At 34.7% G+C, this 20,865-nt stretch overlaps 1 protein-coding gene across 3 annotated transcripts in view; it reads right to left on the bottom strand.

Annotated features, from left to right (window-relative positions):
* Positions 1–1,294: 1,294 nt before the first annotated feature.
* Positions 1,295–20,865, bottom strand: part of CEP170 (centrosomal protein 170) — a 130,287-nt gene continuing 110,716 nt past the window's right edge. For 2 of the 3 annotated variants that reach the window (XM_025361790.1, XM_025361781.1), the window contains 6 exons: positions 19,153–19,300; positions 16,754–16,924; positions 13,256–13,344; positions 6,279–6,372; positions 5,158–5,209; positions 1,295–3,618 (listed from right to left, as the gene is read on the bottom strand). In XM_025361790.1, coding sequence (XP_025217575.1) covers positions 3,329–3,618; positions 5,158–5,209; positions 6,279–6,372; positions 13,256–13,344; positions 16,754–16,924; positions 19,153–19,300 — 844 coding nt within the window. In that variant the 3' untranslated portion in view covers positions 1,295–3,328. Of the gene's footprint in view, positions 3,619–5,157; positions 5,210–6,278; positions 6,373–13,255; positions 13,345–16,753; positions 16,925–19,122; positions 19,301–20,865 lie in introns of all 3 variants that reach the window. The other variant, XM_025361798.1, reaches the window with a different exon arrangement.

The raw sequence follows: 20,865 nt of genomic DNA on the forward strand, positions 1-20,865 counted from the left end.
TGTGGTTGTTGGCCCCCCAGCCTGTCCCCCTTACCTAAACCTAGAAGACCAAAAAAAAAAAAAAGCCTGCATTTGTCTCCTATGTGTAGAGATCCCATTCTACCTCATCTTAGAGTGAATTGTTTACACAGCTATCTCCCAATAGACTTTCTTGAAAGTGAGTACATACATCTCAATTAATGCCGATTCAATTAAATACATTTTTATTTTGGTTTCTAAGAACTTTCTGTGTTATGCAAACACAATGAAAGGAAGATCATGACAAAGAATCAGAAAAAGCTTTTTGAAGGAGAACATTTCATACAGTCATAGACAACTTAGGCTAAAAGGGACTTGGATAATAACAGTGATGTCCTAATTTTGCAGATAAGAGGGAGGAACGCACTGATAGCTAAGAGGGAGTGGGTCTGGATCTCAGACTTCCAGGTTTGGTTTCCTTTCCAAGTCTGAATCCTTTCAGGCAGAGACGTGGCAAGCAAACCCAAGGAGATGAAGGAGGCAAAATGGCACAGATGTTTCAAAGCAAAGGGACTATCCAGGAAATGAAGATTACTTTAGTTACCAGGGAAGAAACGTGTATATGTCATGGGGGAAGGGAAGAGAAAATGCACGTATGTGGCACAGCCCTATGTGGTGCGGTCATATGAAGGAAGCTGTATGAAGAAGTTGGTGGGACCCTGAAGAATGAAAGGGCTATGGGTAAGCAGGAAGGAAGGGGAGGAAGATACAGGGTACAGAAGGATGAAAAGCTCATGGTGGTCAAGAAAGTTGTAAATGGTGGTAGATACTATAATGGGTCACACAGATATGCACAAAAGAAAAGGCCAGAACACACAAAGTCTCAAAAGGTTAAGCTGTGAAATTTATAATTTTGAATAATACTGAGACATTCAAGATTCTTAAGCTTGAGTGATAGGATAAAAAAGAAACAGTATAAATTGATAATTATCAAATTTAAGATGACAAAGGTATTTTAAATTTCTACTTTATTCCCAATATAGATCACTGTCATAAAGCTTTCTGATGATCTAAAGCTGGTTAAAAATGAAGACCTTGTATAGGCACATTACTTTAGGACATTAAGCTAAGTGAATTATACTGATCATAATCTGCTAAGACAATTTTTTTCTTTAAATAGTCAAACTAATAAGAGATTTCACAGTAACCACATATTAATAGAACTGGAGGATTCTTGCTTTTGCTAAGCCTTGGGAAATGGTTTATAATCATTTGATAAGTTGATGAAGTATTAGCAAGCAAGATGGTAAAAGAAATAAAATATACAATCATTGTATAAAGTTCCAGAAACACTTTATTTAAAAATGGAGTTGTAAATGCATAACAAAATAACATAAGTAATAAATGTAACAAAAATAAATAAGGAGGATAATGTATTCATACAAAATAAAAATAACATAGTAAAAGGCCAAATGTTTATAATTGAACCAAACTGTGTAAACACTTAAACAAGAATGTAAGCAGAGTAGATTCTAATATTTTCCTAAACTCCTTACCTTCTACTTCCATGTGGATATAATCAGTACCCAAATATTAAATAAAAGAGGGAGCAATGCTGATTATTTTGTCCAACTTTTTCTTCAAATGGATTGACCCTGTTTTAATGTTTCGTTTATTCCTTCAAAGCATTTGTATCTTTCCATTTATGTTCTTTAAAACCTTTTTTCAGTCTTCCTTTATTAGACAGAATGGGGAATTTAGCTTTACAAGGAGAATAGTTCATTTACCTTTTTTTTTTTTTTGAATTTAAAGAAAAATAGGGGATCCATTATACTTTTGTTTTTACATCTCTATAAAAAGTTTTTTGCATCTTTATTGATTGATCCAACAATACAGGATTTTAAAAATCCTGTAAAGTCTTGAAGTGTATAGAGTTACTTTGTTTCTTAAAACAAATATAGCACAGGATTATTGTGGAAATATTAAAGACCATTTCATAAAAGTTGCAGTTTAACCTTAATAGACTGATGGGGTCAAGGGGGAAAATCCAGGTCTACTAATAATATTTAACTGAATTAAGATACACCCCAATTATAGTGTTCTGGAAACACAAAGGTAATTACTTTTCTTTTTTTTTTTTTAAGTTATCCAAATGTCAACTTACTGGAAAGAGAAAAAACAAGTTTAAAGAAGAAATTTTTCATAGGCTTCTTGTTTAGTAGCACAGGCCAAAGGCCTTTGTCGTCGTCGTCTTGCAGGGTCCTTATAAATGTGTAAGACAGACAGGATTTACTATTGAGTCCTACAGGGAAACACACAGAAGCAATTCATTGCTTGGGAGTGAAACTATCAACTAATCTTATGACTACTGGTTCTCCAAGTCCCCTAATGAAGAAAATTTTAACCTCATGATCATTTCAAGGGAATTTTTTTTTCAACTGTCACATATAAACTTGGTAACACAGGACCAATATACATGTTCTGAGTTTTAAAAATATACTCCACCTAAACTATCTGTCTAGTTTAATCTTTCTAGTTATCATTTAACCTAAAATGAGAGACCAAATCTTATTTCCATTAAAAAAATGAAAAAAAGTGCCAAATTGATCTTTTTGAAAGTGGAGTAAAACACTGTGGGGTTAAAACAAATACAGTATTATCAATCTCCTATGTACAAAAAAGACGGTTAGTCCTTATTGATATATAGATATGTCCACCTACCACTCCCAGCAAATCTTAGTGCAAACATAATAGTTAATTTCCGTAAACCCCAAGACAATTTATGTATCAACAAAGTTATATAAATCACATCTATGTTGGAAAATTTTAGGACACAGAGTGACTGTGGTGGAAGGTCTGCTTTACTGTGGAGAGTACTTCTGTCATTGTGTCCAATGGTAATGAGTACTCACATAAATCCTATTATTAAGAAGCAAATAGAATGGTTTAACAAATCTGTACAGATGAAGAAGTCCATTTCAGGGAGCAGCTTGGCACAGGAGACACAGGGGTTCAGAAATGTTGGCTATTTAGTTTGCTTGTAGGTCACAGCATGGCTTAAAAAAAAGAAAAAAGATCTATGAAGGGAAAGGGTGTAATCATAAAATTCAATTTGAAAATCATAAAACCACAAAAGGTGACACTGCCACAATCTGCTTTTTCCTATTTGTGCATCAAGTGGTTATCTAAATGGTTTGAAAGGATTGATATACTACATTGTAAGCCAAAAATAAATAAATAAAATTAAGAAGACAGGGATTCCAAGATTGTAGCTGACCAAGCTGTCTTGTTTTGTGTACGTCAACGCTATGCTGCTTCCAATATTCCTAGTCATTCCACAGGTAATGATTTTTCAACACTCAAGAGAAAGTCATTCATGTACTGTAACATCTTCCTCTTCCCCATCGGGGTTGAATCGATTGAAATGTATACTGAAATCAGCCTCAGATTCAGCATTCTCAAATTCAGCTGAGACTGAAATAGCAGCAGGATGAAGAGCCCTAGCTTCTGGTTGGCCAAGTGTTGGTGTCTGACCCGGGCTGCTATGGTTATTCACAGGGCTGGACTTCTGTTTTGGTGGAGATGGCAACATAGCACTGGGAAATCCCATGTTGTTCAGAGCCTCCAAAGTTCCATCAGGATCAATCATAGCGTTGATTGCTAAAGGGAGGGAAAAGGGAATAATTCTAGATGCAGTTACATTCATGTATAAACACTGTTGATGATTTGGATAATACTTAAACTATCAGCACGTATGTGATCTTAAATGTGGCTAATCTTCCAATATTATATTTAAAACTCCATTCTTAGTTATTCTGTAGTTGTACTGTAAATTACCCAGCCCTGAATACTTTCTCTGGGTCCTTTGATGTGTCACTTACGGGCATTTCAGAGACTTGTAAGTCTGGTATTTGAAGATGTAGAATTCAAGAAAAATCTTGTTGAAATTTGTCTTCATTATTGTGAGAGGATAGAGAAAATACTGAATATGATTTTTAATAAATATCTAAACCCTATTTATCACTCAGATAACTGAGGAATTAGCTGCTAAGTCAGGGTTCAGAGTAACCTCAAGGCTAGAGAGGCCAGAAGAACATCAGCATACTTTGAATGCTACCACAGAATATGTCATTTAGCCTGGCCAGAGTGCTAGGGTATCAGCTGTATATACCACTGAGATACAGGGGGAACTTCCCTCAGAGCCTACAGACTAATATCGCAGGGCAGCTTGCAAAGCCAAACAGACTTGCTGCCTGTATGGGAGGAGTCAGTTAAAGATCAGCTTTCAATCCAAAAGATCTTTGGGTTGACATGGAAAGTTCACAGGCTGTGATTTTCAGTTTGGCACTAGGCAGAGTAGGGAGCTGGGAGAAGGAAGTAACACAGATGTAAGAATCATGTCGAAGGTACTTTTAAAAGTATACCCCCAGTCTACCAGCTAAGAAGCACTGTGTTAGCAAGCCGCTTTTACTCATGGGGTGTATCATAACCCTTAGGTATGCTGGGGCTGAATAAAGGTTAAAAATCATTTTGATAGGATCCACATATGTACCTATGATTATTCAATAGATAAAGACTCAGTAGAATCAGCAGTTGACTATGGAACGTGCTTGTTGTACCACTGGGGACTTCTAGGTCAAGAGATACACAGGCATTAATGTACAATCCAGCTCTGACACAAACCAAACAACATCCCTTTCAAAGTTTAGAGGGCAGTCTCTTTCATTTTCTCCTCTCCTTTCTCTTCTGGTCTCTATGGCCAATATGTACTCATTTCTTGTTAACTAAGCAACTATTATTTCTATTAGAATGTAAGTTTGTTTCAGGTTACACCACCGACATAATTTAAGAATTGTCAAATCACACAAATAATGCTAATTAACACAACCTTATTATATATTTTTCACATATTATTTAATACATAAAAAATGCCAATTAGTTTATGACATCTAGCCTATTGTCAAACCTATGAACTAAAATATGCCCCACATATATCTTTATTATATTTTTAATTTTTACACTGGGTTTAAAAAATTCCTTTTTATGAGTAATGTGAATGTATAGAACTCTATATTTTATGTATGTCATTACATTTAATCAAATAATATGCTAACAATAAGAATATTTTAAGAAATACCACTTAGAAGGCACTTATTCTAAATTATTAGCTCTTTATACTTAATTCAGTAGTCTATTTACCTTGTAGCTGTTTTTCTACTCTTTTCAGTTCCTGTAAGATAGAAGAAATCTCCTGCAGGGAAAGCAATAACAAAAATTAGCCTCTACTTTAGCTAAATGGTATCCCTTTACAAGCAATGAATTTCACTCTCATTTTATTTGGAACACTTAATATTATCTACATGGTACTTACTACATTAATAGCAACATGATATGAAATAATTATATCTACTAAACAAGATTCAAACTAAAATATTTAAATTACAATGAAATAGAATGATTTTTTCAGTGAGATGATTGTAGCAGATGAAAAGTTTAAAGTCATTTATTACTATTTAAGCAAAGTTTTTTTTTTTTTTTTTTTTTTTTGAGACTGAGTCTCACTCTGTTGCCCAGACTGGAGTGCAATGGTGCAATCTTGGCTTACTGTAACCTCCTCCTCCCAGGTTCAAGTAATTCTCTTGCCTCAGTCCCCCAAGGAGCTGGGATGATAGGCGCCCGCCACAATGCCTGGCTAGTTTTTGTACTTGTAGTAGAGACAGGGTTTTGCCATATCGGCCAGGCTGGTCTTGAACTCCTGATCTCAAGTGATCCACCCTCCTTGGCCTGACAAAGTGCTGGGATTACAGGCGTGAGCCACTCTGCCCGGCCGCAAAGATTTTTAAAAATTCTTATTAATCAACCTTGCAGTGACTATGTAAAAATGCCTTCAAATTATCTTTGTAAAAACATATAAACTGCAACCTCAATATTATAATTATATTCTGAGCAATGAAAATCTCTACAAATTCTTTTAAAAAGATAAGTATTACATTAAGTAAATGGAAACAACTTATGTCAACTTAATATTTTCAAGTTAAATTTGGTTCTCTTTAAAAATTTCATGTTTCTAATGTTTAATTATTACAAGAAGAATATATACTAGTAAGAAACACAAAAGGCTCCTCCTTCATACCCTCTGCAACTCTGAAACAATCAACATTTTAAACCTGTGAGTCAGTAGAAGCAATACAATTTCCCAAAAGTTTGCATTTATATATTCTTTTGAAAAAGCAAATCAACGAATAGCTCAAAAATAAGGGTATTTTCCTTAAAATAAAACTCTACTAAAATGTTTTAATCTTCAAGAAAAATTACTATACCATGCTTGAGGTTTTCACAATAGGGACTTCACTTTCGGCTCTTAATTTGCTTTCTATGTCATCCCAATTCCGATCTTTGTCTTTAAATAATATTCTATAAATCAAAAAACATAAGCATATAACTTTTTATATTTTAAAAACTTATAACTTTTTTGTTAATGACACCAAAACAACGTATCTTTTCAAAGGTACATGAAGAAAAAAAACCCAACCATTGCATAAATTGAGAATTAAAATACTAAGCCAACAATACCCATTAATTAATGTGTATGAGCTCCAATTGAATGCTTATTAATACATGAATACATTTTTTACTGTTTATCTTACTCTTTATTGAAAACAAAATATAAAACAAATGTAAAGATGTTATGACCTCAAAACTTTAATATTTATAATTTACAATACAGTAATGCCCTCTTATCTACGGTTTCTCTTTCCAAGGTTTTAGTTAGTGGCAGTCAAGCGTAGTCCGAAACTATTACAGTATTTTGGGAGAGGTAGAGGGAGAGAGAGAAAAAGACCACATTCACATAACTTTTTTTTACAGTATACTGTTATAAATCTTCTATTTTATTATTAGTTACCATGGTTAATCTCTTAATGTGCCTAATTTATAAATTAAACTTTATCACAGGCATGTATGTGTAGGAAAAAACACAGTATATTAGGTTTTAGAACTATCTGTGGTGTCAGGCATCCATTGGGTGTCTTGGAACAACATGTATCACCTGATTATAAGGAGAAACGACTGTGTAACTGTCACTTATAAAGAAAATGCAATTTTGTTCAGAGAGAATATATGAAGTATAGGAATAAGTGAGATAAACAGATTGAATTAGGTATAAACAATTGTGTCTGTAAAGACTTCTTTATATAGGAATAAGCACCTTATTGATCAAGAAAAGTGTGTATATTATTTTAAAGACTGAAAATTGGGAGTACTTACTGTGCTTTTCTTTAAAAATTGTTAATTCGTGTTAGTATATTTGTACATAATAACCTATTAGGAATTAGGATGCTATTCTTTTGATAAAAACAATTGCCAATAAAGATAATTATTCTATCATTACCCTAACATCAAATAACTTATAAAATAAAGGACCACAACATTTTGATGTGTCTTCCAAATGTGGGACACTTTTCTCTCTAACACTTTAGAATCTATCAGACATGATTCAGCAGTTTTAGAAAGATGTAAAATACTAGCTACTTTTTTGGTTTCTTTTAAAATTTCTTCAGTACGTCTGGAAATCTAGTGTAAACACTATAAATCTCATGTAAATTTATTACTACTGGAAGCTGAACAGCATTTAAGCAGTAAACTAAGTGAATATTTGTGCTGGTATTTCTTCAAAGATCAACGTACCAGACTTACCTTATGTAAAATCATGAAATTCATTAACATCACATCGAGTCTGGAACATTTGCTTAAGGTGACAATGGGTCTAGAATCTGGTATAAGAATATTCTTATTGCCTACTTATTAAATTTTCTAAACTCAAAAAAAATAAACACCCTTGCCAGCCATCTTTTCTAAACTATTATGTTCTTATAAAAGAGTCCTTGCAGCATTAGGACTGATGGAGAATAAAGAAATAATGACTATTTCATGGACCAACTTAGAACTTTAATGGACTTACACAATAAAGAAAGTCTCTGTTTAGCCACACAGTGCTAAAAATTCAGTGAATTTTTCCAGAGGACGGCTACTGAGTATAGTGTTTGTGGATCTAAAACTGTTAAACCATAGACATTTCACCTTTGGTGAAAATGGGTTAGAATAGTTACCTATGGTCCCTGAAAAAAGAAATGCGCCACTGAAGAAATAAAAGGTTTATTTTAAAATACAGTTTGTTGGCCAGGCACAGTGGCTCATGCCTGTAATCCTAGCACTTTAGGAAGGCAAACTGGGTGGATCACTTGCTGCCAGGAGTTTGAGACCAGCCTGTGCAACATGGCGAGACCTCGTCTCTATAAAAAATACAAAAAAATTAGCCAGGTGTGGCGCAGATGCCTGTAGTCCTAGCTTCTAAGAAGGCTGAGGTGGGAGGATCACTTGTGCCCAGGGAGGTCAAGGCTGCACTGAGTGAGTGAGCTGTGATCATGCCACTGTACTCTAGCCCGTCTCAGAAAAAAAACAAAAACAAAAAACAACAACAAAAAAACAAAACACAAAAAAACAAATTGTAAATATAATGGTACAGATCTAAGAAGTCAAACTTGCCTTTTTTTTTTTTTTTTTTTTTTTTTGAGATGGAGTCTTGCTTTGTCCCCCAGGCTGGAGTGCAGTGGGTGTGATCTCGGCTCACTGCAAGCTCCGCCTCCCAGGTTCCTGCCATTCTCCTGCCTCAGCCTCCTGAGTAGCTGGGACTACAGGCGCCGCCACCTCGCCCGGCTAATTTTTTGTATTTTTAGTAGAGACGGGGTTTCACCGTGGTCTCGATCTCCTGACCTTGTGATCCGCCTGCCTCGGCCTCCCAAAGTGCTGGGATTACAGGCGTGAGCCACCGTGCCCGGCCCAAACTCGCCATTTTGACATTATGAAATAAACTTTAATGTAATATTTAAATACTAGAGAATCAGAAAATTAGACCAAGAAATTAGTTTAGACCAGGCTATAATGATCAGAACTTGTTTTTGTTCAAAGGTCCTTATCAATTTTAAACTGAAAAATCATAGCTTTCAAAGTCATATTCAGATTACATTATAGATTTAACATAAGCTAAACTTCAGCATGAAAATACATAAAATTCCAAAGCTCATTTCATTCAATAATTTAAGAATTAAGTTAGGATACTTTTTGATAAAGCCACTGGTTTTAGGGAAAGAAACAAACAGAAGTCTCAGGCTCCTATCCTACGAGCCAGAACCAATTCTCTAGTACTAGCCATTAAAACGTGCAGACGCGGAGTTGTGCACTGATGGCCTACCAATGCAAGGCCGTGCGACACAACCTAAGGGGGTCATTTTCACATGGAATGCGATGAGAATGCTGTACATACAACAGGAGTTCCTGTATATATATTTCACAATTGATTCAGCAGTGTTCATACAATGTAAATATGCGTGCCTCTAGGATGAACCCCAGTAGACATCTGAGGTTATAACTCCTGACATAAAGCTTAAAGACCAGTTGATGCTCAAACTACCCTGGCACTTTTCATGCAGAAGGTCCAGGTCTCTACCCCTTAGGTTTAGTTATCACAACTCAGGTCTACCTTTGAACAATATCTTCTTCCCAAAGCCTTCTCTAATCATCCTAGGTGAAAGTGATCCTTTCTTTGCCTTTATATCTCTAACTGAGCACTAATCTGTTTTATGCTATCTTGTACAATAGTTGATTTTATATGCGCCTCACCTTGCCAATTATACTGGAAACGCTTTAATAATAGAAATGGTTTTATCCTCATTACCTTCCATAAAACCTGCCATAGTGTCCAAACTCAACGCTCAAACTGAAGGCAATTCCAATACATTAAACATTCTGTATTTATGTATAACTTTATTGAGGCATTTTTCTGCATCTTTTCTTAAACTTTATAAATTCTGTCACTTTCTGAGACAATACAGTTTATCAATCCATCAGCAATGTGTTCTTTGTTTTCAATTTTAGTTCAATGTCAAAGCTATAAAAAATATTTTTCTTTGGGGGAAGACTACAGAATGTAGGAAAGCTGCTCTGTGGTAAGGAAGAGAATGGTACAGGGCAGGTAATCTGTGAACATCTGCTGAATAAATGAATGAGTGGTTAAGAATCCAGTTATCAGGGACAAAGACCTGTATTTCAGCAGGTAGGATGAAAAAAACATGGTGTACTTGTTTATAGGTGAGGAGACTCCAGGGTTTTCCAGTTACAAGCCACATGACTATACAAGACTCTCATGATTTTTTTATGGGTAACACTGGTGTATCAAGAGGACCCATATTGGATATATTAGCTTCCTATGGTTTTTAATGATAAAATCCAAACTACTTAACAAATTCTGCCAAAACAGATTCATCCTCATCTCTCTAGTGTCATCTCTCACCATACTCTGGCCCTTTCACTTCACGTAGTTTTTGACTAACTCCTCTCCTCATCATTCAGGACTTAAAACTGCATGGCAATTTCTCTAAGAGCCCTTCTCTGAATTTCCAAAGTGCCCTTGCTATGGGCTTCCATAGTAACCATCATGTATTTCCCTTAACACACTGAACTGTAATTACCTGTTTACCTGCCTTCTACACTAAAATGTGAGGACATCAAAAACAGTGCTAGACAAATAACACATAATCAAAAATCATTCAATGAATGAATGAGTCTGGAGACTTTATTCCCACATAATATGATCTTAACCAATGTTTATTTCATTTATTTATTTCTTTGGTTAATAATCCTTCCATAATGCCCCAGCTCTAGAAAATAATTTTAGTGGAACTAAAATAAAAATTATAACAATTATATATTACATTTAACTACAATGAATGCTTGAGCCAAATCTGAGGCATGAACCATGGTATTAATAAGCAGCTGTGTGATTGAGGCCTACAGATTTGTTTACTCATGTGTAATAACTAATAAGTTAAGCTTAAAATTTTTTTTCCCTACAAATTTCAGTTAGGCTTTACCCCAGGGAATGGTGGACTTCATTTGTCTCTGGTCATAGGATATATTAGCAAATCATAGGTGAATGAGTTGCACAGTGAAGGAGATTCTTTTACTTGTGAAAGAAGTAAACCTGGGAATGATGGAGTCACAAGGGGAAAACATGTACTATATCTTACATAAGACAATAATAGGGTGCTAATTACTTAATCACTGACTGTGACTAAAAGAAAAACAATGGACTCATTTATAAGCCCTATCAGGATTTATAAAATGTGGTATTTATAAACAGCACGCAACTACTTTAATTTCTCTAAAATCAATTATAACCCTTAAAATTTCTTAGTTAATAAGGTTCCAGTTTATACCTGAAATTAATATTGTTATTATACTTTTTATCTCATCAATATAAGCAGTGATATTAGTATTAAGAAAAAGTTAATGCAGGTAATTGGGCTTCAAGTGGAAACAGAAAATGTGAGTAGTAAAATACAGGGAAAATCAAGTGAAATAACGAAATTAAGTCAAATCATGTCGATAGCAGAAATAGCTAACTTAATACAAGCTGATTGGTTTACATGGTATAGAATGTAAATTCCATGAGAACAGGGGTCTTTGTTTTGTCAATGTCTAATTATAAAGTGACTAGAATGTACTTAATACTTATTTGTTAATAAGTAAATATTAAAATATTATTCTGTAAAAATTAAGTCTGTTTAAAATTCATAAGAATATATAGGATTTGATAAAGGTAAATTCTCTTCAAAAAAAAAACAATGGATAGGTATGTAATGGCAGTCATTAAAAACACTTTCGACATTATTTATATGTACAAGGTACTCCTTATGAAAAGCCAAACATTAAATGTTCTATTGCTTTTTTTTTTGAGATAGGGTCTTGCTCTGTTGCCCAGGCTGCGGTGCACTGGCACGATCACAGCTCACTGTAACTCTGAACTCATGAGCTCCAGTGATCCTCCCATTTCAGCCTCTCAAGTAGCTGGGACTATAGGCATGTGCCACCATGCCCAGCCAATTTTTTTTTTTTTTCCTTCATCTCACTATATTGCCCAGGTTGGTCTCCAAGTCCTAGGCTCAAGTGATCCATCTGCCTTGGTCTCCCAAAGTGCTAGGATTACCAAGCATAAGCCACTGCACCCAGACTCAGCTGTTTTTTCACTAGGCAGCATGCCTCATATTCCAATCAAATATGGAGGGGTCTGTCAATACATTTCACTCATACTCTTTGGGAAAAGTAAAGATCTAATTAAGAGAAAAGATCAAGGTACAAAAGCAAATAAAATATGATCATATTTGTATAAACCTTTGAGAAATGAACCCAGAGTGGGGAAACACACCACTATTAGATATAATATACATTTTTTCTGGAAGATTTATATTTTTTAACCATGTTCATGTATTACTTTTGCTAAAAAGACACACATTTTAAAATAAATAGAAAAACGGGACAAGACAGTGCAGAGTACATTATTTTTAACATAAGGAATTTTAAATTAATATTCTTTTAGGAGGCAATAAAGTGAAGAGAAGTTCTCGTACACCTTTAAGATTTTTTTTTTTTTTTGAGACAGAGTCTTGCTCTGTTGCCCAGGCTGGAGTGTAGTGGTATGATCTCGGCTCACTGCAAGCTCTGCCTCCCGGGTTCATGCCATTCTCCTGCCTCAGCCTCCCGAGTAGCTGGGACTACAGGTGCCCACCACCACGCCCGGCTAATTTTTTTGTATTTTTAGTAGAGACAGGGTTTCACCATGTGAGCCAGGATGGTCTCGATCTCCTGACCTCGTGATCCGCCCACCTTGGCCTCCCAAAGTGCTGGGATTATAGGTGTGAGCCACCACGCCCGGCCACCTTTAAGACATTTTTAAGATACAGGCTCAAGATAACTTAAAACACATTGTTTTAAGCTAAATATACTGTTTTTAAGAATACTTTAAGTTTTAAATGGTGTTTTTGAAATTATTTTTGAAAAAATTTAATGGCTTCTTGGTACTCATCAAACGCTGATAAAATATATTATTTCAATATATAAACAATATAGAATTATATTTGTGTGGAATATTACAATTCACAAACCATGTTCAAGTACTGTTTCATTACATTTTAAATTTTAATTATAGGAATCAGAAATAAGCAATAGCAGCATGGATTTCTGAAGTACTGTTAAATAAAATCTGTAAGTCTATTTATGTTTTGAATTAGTAATAAATTTAAAGTTATAAAGTAGTACTGGATAGATCTTTACTTTGGGACAAATTTTTCCAAAGGTAAACACATTCATTCTGATGATACATTTTTAGCCTTGAGAAAAAGCAACAAAAAGCAAAGTGAGGTGATATTAAAGTTAAAAAAACATAAGCTATATGTATATGTACCTGATCTTTCCAGCTGTCTTATCTATAGATTGTCTTATCTTCTTAGAGAACTGAAAGACAGATGACAGCAGCAGATTATCTCCCATGACCTGCAACAGCCAAAGAAAAAAGTAGATATTAAAATATTACCCCTGTATTGTATAACTACTGGGATCACCAGTCATAAGTCACTATAGTTAGGGGCAGTTAGTATTCATGCTTATTTTAATTATAAACCAATGAAGTATATAATTAATACGTAACTAAAATGAGAAAGTGAAAGAAACAGTATTAACAAAGGAGTTCTTTTATTAAATAACTTGTCAAGTTTCCATGTTATTTTGGTCTTATCAGTTTCCAAACACAATCCATTTTATCCTCAGTTTATCTTCAATGACTATCATGATCCTGTCTCTCTTACTTCCAACTGAAGTATAAAAGAGAAGATACAAGTAACTTAGAGTACTAAATTTATTATTTATTCTTTCACCAAGTAATGTGAATACAGAAATCAAGAAGAGTACAATCCTTGTTCTCCAGCAAAGAGTCTAGTGGGAAAGATACATTTTTAAAAATTTACTCAAAATAGTAAGTTTTTATACGGGGTGTTGGTATTACTCCAGCTGAGATGCATGGGCAAAACCAGGGGTCACCAACCTCTGTAAAGAGCCAGAGGGTAAAGGTTTAGTCTTTGAGGGACATAGGGTCTCTGCCACAATTCCTCAAGTCTGCCTTTGCAGTGTGAAAGCAGCCATAGATAATGAGCAAATCATGCATGTGGACATAGCTGTGTTGGAACAAAACTTTTACAAAACAAGTGGCAGGCTGGATTTGGCCTATGGGCTGAAGTTTGCCAAGCCCTAGGCCAAATCATGAAAGGCAAAGCTAATGAAACATGGTAGAAAAAGGACAAAATTTGAGTCTAGATCTGGTTTTCAAAACCAGCTCCTTATATTGTCAGTACTGTATCTGGCGTCTGAAAGAAAACAGAAGATAAGGCCCTAGATGGCAAAAAGGTTTAAAGATCACTGGGGGAGATGATGGTAATATACAGGGAATACGATTACATGTTTTATCAGAAAGCCTAAGGTCTACAAAACAAGAAGAGACGTTCAGATAAATTTTGAGATTCGGTGCTGTAAGAATTCTAATGAGGCCGGGCACAGAGGCTCACGCCTGTAATCTCAGCACTTTGGGAGGCTGGGGCGGGTGGATCACAAGGTCAGGAGATCGAGACCATCCTAGCAAACATGGTGAAACCCCATCTCTACTAAAAATACAAAAATTAGCTGCCCATGGTGGTAGATGCCTGTAGTCCCAGCTACTTGGGAGGCTGAGGCAGGAGAATTGCTGGAACCTGGGAGGCAGAGGTTGCAGTGGGTGGAGAGAGCGCCACTGCCCTCCAGCCTGGCGACAAAGCGAGACTCCCTCTCAAAATAAAAAAATAATAATAATTCTAACGAAAGAGAGTTCATTGATAAGTGGCATAAATAAGGAAGTGATCATGGAAAAATGTGAATTAACTTCAGAATGACAAGGATTTGAATTTAGTGGGCAATAAAATGTTATTTAGGTTGTGAAAAGTAACATTGTCAAGGAAAGGATAAATAAGCAAAATGGTTTTTGTGGGCCTTAAGAAAACAATCAAATAAAGATGGAAGACATATACAAATTAGGAAGGCATGAGAAAGGGCAGGAGAGTCTAAGGAAAGATTGCAACACAGAATAGGGTATTTCTCTTTTCTTTGCTCATGAAGTTTAGCTTGTTGTCACAAAGCATTAAATAAATTCCTGATATCAACCTTGAGATAACTATCAATGGAGATGTTTCCATTCTCTTTAAAAACATAAACTTCTTCCACATAGTTTTATTACGTTTGGAGAAATTTGTCTTCCTAGACATCAGGACAGAATGAATAGAATAAGATTAGCGAATGGGCCCTTTTCCTGACACCAAGAACAAATCAACTATTAGGCCAGGACAGATCAAGTATGCTTTAAAACTTTTTAGTATACTTCAATTGTAACTTTCAGGCTAGTGGCATACTTTTCCACCAGGTAGATCTTTTTCTACTCAGTACCATGAGAAACATACATATTCTTACATAATAATCTCAAGATCCTATTCCTAAATCCAGGGATCCACAAATATTAATCTATCATCAATCTCTTCTTGTCAACTGTTTCTTTCTACACTTTTCCTGTACCTAGCCCTTAAGCATATATCACCTCTGTGTGTTGTTCCTAAATCACCTCTTTCCATAGTAGTATTTGAAATAACCACTCTTTGATGAAGGAACTCCTTTATATCCTTGAATTTTTTATTACTCTGTAATTGTTCAATCTGGGAATATACCAGTTTATACATTCACTTTTCAGCTGATGTAAACAGTTTCCAAGTTTTTGATATTGTCAACAACGTTACTATAAATGTAACTTCGACTGTCAATAGGAAGGGGTTTTTCTTGTACATACACTAGCAAGAAAATTGCTAGGTCATGTGATGTCTTTATTTTCAACTTTAGGAGATAGTGTCAAACTATTTTCCAAAGCCACGGCACCAACTTAACCTCCACCAACCACACATAAGAAAGCCTATGTATCTACATTTCCTCCAGTACTTAACATTTTAAGACTTTTTAACGTGCCAACAATTGAATGATTATAATCTCACTGTAGTCTTGACATGCATTTTTCTGAACACTCGTTAAGTTAAACATCCCTTTATGTTTTCTAGGCCTTCAATATTTTCTCTTTTTTTTGTCATTTTTTTTTTTTTTCGGAGACAGAATCTCACCCTGTCACCCAGGCTGGAGTGCAGTGGTGTGGGTTCAGCTCACTGCAACCTCTGCCTCCCAGGTTCAAGCGATTCTCCTGCTTCACCCTCCTGAGTAGCTGGGATTACAGGCACGTGCCACCATGCCTGGCTAATTTTCGTATTTTTAGTAGAGAGGGAGTTTCCCCATGTTGGCCAGGCTGGTCTGAAACTCCTGACCTCAAGTGATCTGCCCGCCTCGGTATTTTCTCTTTGGTGAAATGTTGTTCATGTCTTTTGCAGATTTTTCTATTGTGTTTTTTAATTGATTGGAGGGAGTCCTTTATATATACTGTATACTAATCCTTCATAGGCTTTATGTTTTGCAAAAGTTTGTAACTTGTATTTCTACCTTCTTTATTATTTAATAAAGAAAAAGTCCTTAATTTTAATATACTCAAATGTATCAATTTTCTAACGCCAAAACTTTTTGTTTCTCTTAAGAAATCACTCCCTAGTACAATATTGAAAGAAATTTGTCTGTATTTTTTAAGTAAAAGTTTTACAGTTTTTCTTGCATTATTTAATAACTAAATTCGTTTGGAGTTAATTATTTGTATATGATGTGATGTCATGGTGAAATTTCATTGCATTTATTAAGGAGAATCACTTTTTCCCCAGCCCTACTTACTGAATGGTTCCTCCTATTCTCACTTACGGAACATGCTTCTTCTGCCGTATGTTAAAATTTATAGTTTACTTACTTCATCCCTGCTCCAGGTTCTCCGCCTTGTAATTGTTAAGTGATCAGGAGGCTCTGCTGCTTGAGGTCTTGGATCACCAGATCGACCGTTGTTTCCTTCTGGTGTTTTAGAATGAACTAATGGAGGAATCTTTCGGAAGTTGAGGCTTTCATCAAAAACACGATCAACCAACTAATGGGACAAAAGCAAACCTTTATGAGAACACAGTAATTTGAAAAAGTACCAATACTGGCATTACAATTTTTATGATTAGACAGAAGTTATTCCATTCTCAAGTAGTAACAGAGGCATGACATCTTCAATAAACCAATTACTCTTTCTTTTTATAAGCACTTCAAAGGTATTTCCTTTATAAAATCGAGGTTCATCTACATAGGTTTTATTTTCAAAATCTAAAATATGTAACTATGTTAAATTTAATTCTTCCATGGATAAGATTTTCTCCAAATGGAAAACAGACGGTAAATAGAAAAAAAGCTGAGCCACGTAGATGGACAATGAGTTTCATTTTACACACATTGCCTTACCAGTATAAAATAATGTTTCTTTTTCTTTTAGTTTCCTATCTTGTTTTTCCTTTTTTTCCTCCCCAAATCCAGGTGTCAAATTTCTTCACAAGATACATAAATTGCAAATTCCAATTAAGTTTACAAAAGGAAAATATTTTTTTAAACCACAAAATAAGTATTTTGGTCTTAGTCAAATAAACTTTTAACAATGCTACAGAAATTCACATTCTAATAAAAATGATATACTGCCATCTACAGTGCAAATCACAGACATACAATACTAAGTAACTCGGGTTTACTGAAGAGGGAATCAACCTAGTACAATATTCTGAAATAAAACAAAAAAAAAAATGAAATTTATTCAATGGAATGTTTAAGTAATTTTACTGGGTCTGAGTGAATGTATAATCATGTTAGGTAAAATTTAGTTAGAAAGCTGAGAAAATAATATCTTCATCATTTTAAATGTACCAGAAGAATTGTGTATGTCTTGCCACCAGGACGATCCTTAAGATTTTCATCAATAACGATGATTTCATATACAATTACATTTGATCAATGTGGTAACAAAACTCTACACAGATTGATGAAGTATCATTTAATAAGTTAAACAACACATTGAAGGAAAACAAACAAAAAAGTGACCATTAAAGAATCAGATTAAAGAATAAATGTGACAAAAAGCAAATGAAGAAAATATTATTAGCACAGTTTACCACAATTAAATTTGTCAGAAAGGCTAGCCATTTTTGCCTACTATTTAGGATTATCTTGTAAAATTGAAGAAACAGAACAATTAGTATCAGGGGCTGGCAAACTTTTATGCATAAAGAGACAGATAATAAAAGTTCAGGCTTTGTAGCCATACAATCTTTCTCTCAACTACTCAGTTCTGCCCCTGTAGCAAAGAAACAGCCATAGATGAGAGTTAAACAAATGAGTGTGGCTGTGTTCTCATAAAACTATTTATGAACACCAAAATTTGAATTTCATGTAATTTTCATGTGGCAAACTAGTGTTCTTTAGATGTTTTTTCCTGCCATTCAAAAATGTAAAAATCATTCCTAGTTCTTTGGTCTGTATTAAAACTGGCAGCAAGGCCAGTCTGCCAATCTCCAAACACAGAAGTTCATTCTTTTAAATGCCAATCCTTTGCTTACATATCTATCCCAGATCAAAACAGCCAACATGGCCAAAGAGTACCACTAATTTTGTATTATATGTTAAAGGCGCTGTCTGGAGCAATGTTATGCAAATGGCGCCTTCTGGAGTTGTACTGTAAGAGGCCCTGATATTGATATTGGATGGGTAATAGTCTATATATGCTAACTTGTATTCCAGACTTTATAAAAATGTTCTGAATATGTATTTGTATGTGTATATTACATACATATTTCAATTTTTCAAAATATCTTTAAGTATATGGGTATTTATCAAAAGAATTATTAAAGCAGTGAAATTGTAGGATTTTTCTCTTTCTTTGCTATCGGAGTATCTTCTAGTTAACTAGCAATGAAAATACTTTTAATTGGAGCATTTTCACAGTCAAACTTTATAGAAACTTTACACAATCATTTATCAAATTTTGGGTTGCTTTTCAGGGTACCATTTATATTCACGTTTCAAGTGAACCTATGGACCAAGAATTAGCAGGCAAAATGCTGTTTCTAAAGAATTTTCCAGCTTCATGTTAATAGTAGACCAAATGTTAGCCTGCACTAGTTTTGTTACAAAAACATAAAATAAACTGTTAAAGAAAAGTTGGAAAATGCAGAGCTTCATGCAAACAGGGAGGGTGGACATAACTAAAATAAACTAAGCAAAAAGCTAAAAGCAAAAGAAATAAAGAAAAGAAAGAACCTTATGCATTTCTCCATGAAGATCTCCTACCTCTTCTCTAGTGTCTATGGCAGAGCCAGGGGTGGTGGCAGCAGTGCTTACTGTGGTACTAGGGGCAGTGCCTGATGAAGTCACTGAATCTATCTCTCCTGCTACATCGTTGATCTCCCGAGCAATGAGAGCAAGATCTTGGCTGATCCTGGTAATAATTTTAGAAAAGAAGTTTAATCCCTTTTAAATAAACAGCTCTAGAAACAATCATTTATGAGATAATCAGTCATGTAAGTTGTATATCTAATTAAATATTTGTACCCCAAATAACTATTAACTATTTTATAGTTAATATAATCAAACTCTTAAACCTTAATTCCAAAATTAAGATTGATGAAACTAAACTCCAAATAACCTACAAGACATCACCTTGATAAATGTACTTTAAATACCCTTGAGTAGAGATATGCCCTTAACATACACTGTTAGTGTTAATGACTAGCATTAATATATCACAGGGGTTCTTAAACTTGGGGAATAATGGATAGAATTCAAGGAGTTCATGAACTTAAATGAGAAAAAACAATTACAATATCATTTTCACTAACCTCTAAGTGACATTTAGCATTTCTTTCAATTATTAATACAGGCAACAAACCACAGTGGTATTAGCAATACTGGTGATTTTTGTCATCAACAGAGATCACATTACAGTTGCTACAGGTATCTTAAAACATCATTTACGGTCATCACTACTTCAAAATTAGTGAAGTCATTAAACACACAACAATAACATTTTATTTAATGTTAATAAAGAACCATAAATTACTCTACTACTTTCAAATATTTTCATAACTGAATTTCAATATAATTGGATTTCTTTGTAATTCTTTTATGTTTACACCTCAGAAGGGCTCTACAAGCTTCACAAGATGGCCAAAGGCGTCTACAGTACCAAGAAATTAAGAACTCTGCACTCTATTTAGTAGAGCACTTTACACTATGCACAGCACTTTCTAGTACATGTTATGTCACTTGAGGCCCACCAAGTTCTTTTGAGGTAGGATTTATGTGACTTTATCACAATCTCAGAGAACCTGAATGGCTTGCTCATGATCACATATTTAGACGTAGCTAAGGCAGGACCGGATCCAAGCTTTAGTGCTCATTTCCATAAAGCCATTTGCATTTTTACCTACATGGACTGAAGAACTAAATAACTGTTACCAGTGATAATCAAAGGGGAAGACAGATTTTTCTTTTAGATTTTTTTTTTAAGAGGGAGAAACTTACAAAACCTACCACTGATATTCCTGTTTTTTGAGAAACATTTCGTTTCAGTAAGATATTAACGTCTTCCAAGTTGCATCCACTGCCCATAAACTCAATGTGGCTATTTCCACAGAAAAGGTTTTGGAATTACAGAATATTATTAAAAGTATATGTGAAAGTTTCTGCAACTTCAAAATCCAAAGGAAATAAAAAGTAACTTAAAAAAAAAAGAAAGAGCCTAGGAGGTCTGGCTATATTGCCCATGCTGGTCTCGAACTCCTGAGTTCAAGCAGTCCTCCGACCTCAGCCTCCCAAATAGCTAAGATTACAGACATGTGCCTGGCTTAAAGTAACGTTTTTTTTAACTTACGCAAAATGTAAGTTTGAAAGACTTTCAAGCACATTAGTAATTACATAAACATTTAGATTTAAAAAGAGAACTAGGTTGAAGTTATGGACCAACAGAAGCAATTTATGGTCAATATATAAACTTTGTAAGAA

Source organism: Theropithecus gelada, chromosome 1, assembly GCF_003255815.1.
Source record: "Theropithecus gelada isolate Dixy chromosome 1, Tgel_1.0, whole genome shotgun sequence".
Classification (NCBI taxonomy): Eukaryota; Metazoa; Chordata; class Mammalia; order Primates; family Cercopithecidae; genus Theropithecus; species Theropithecus gelada.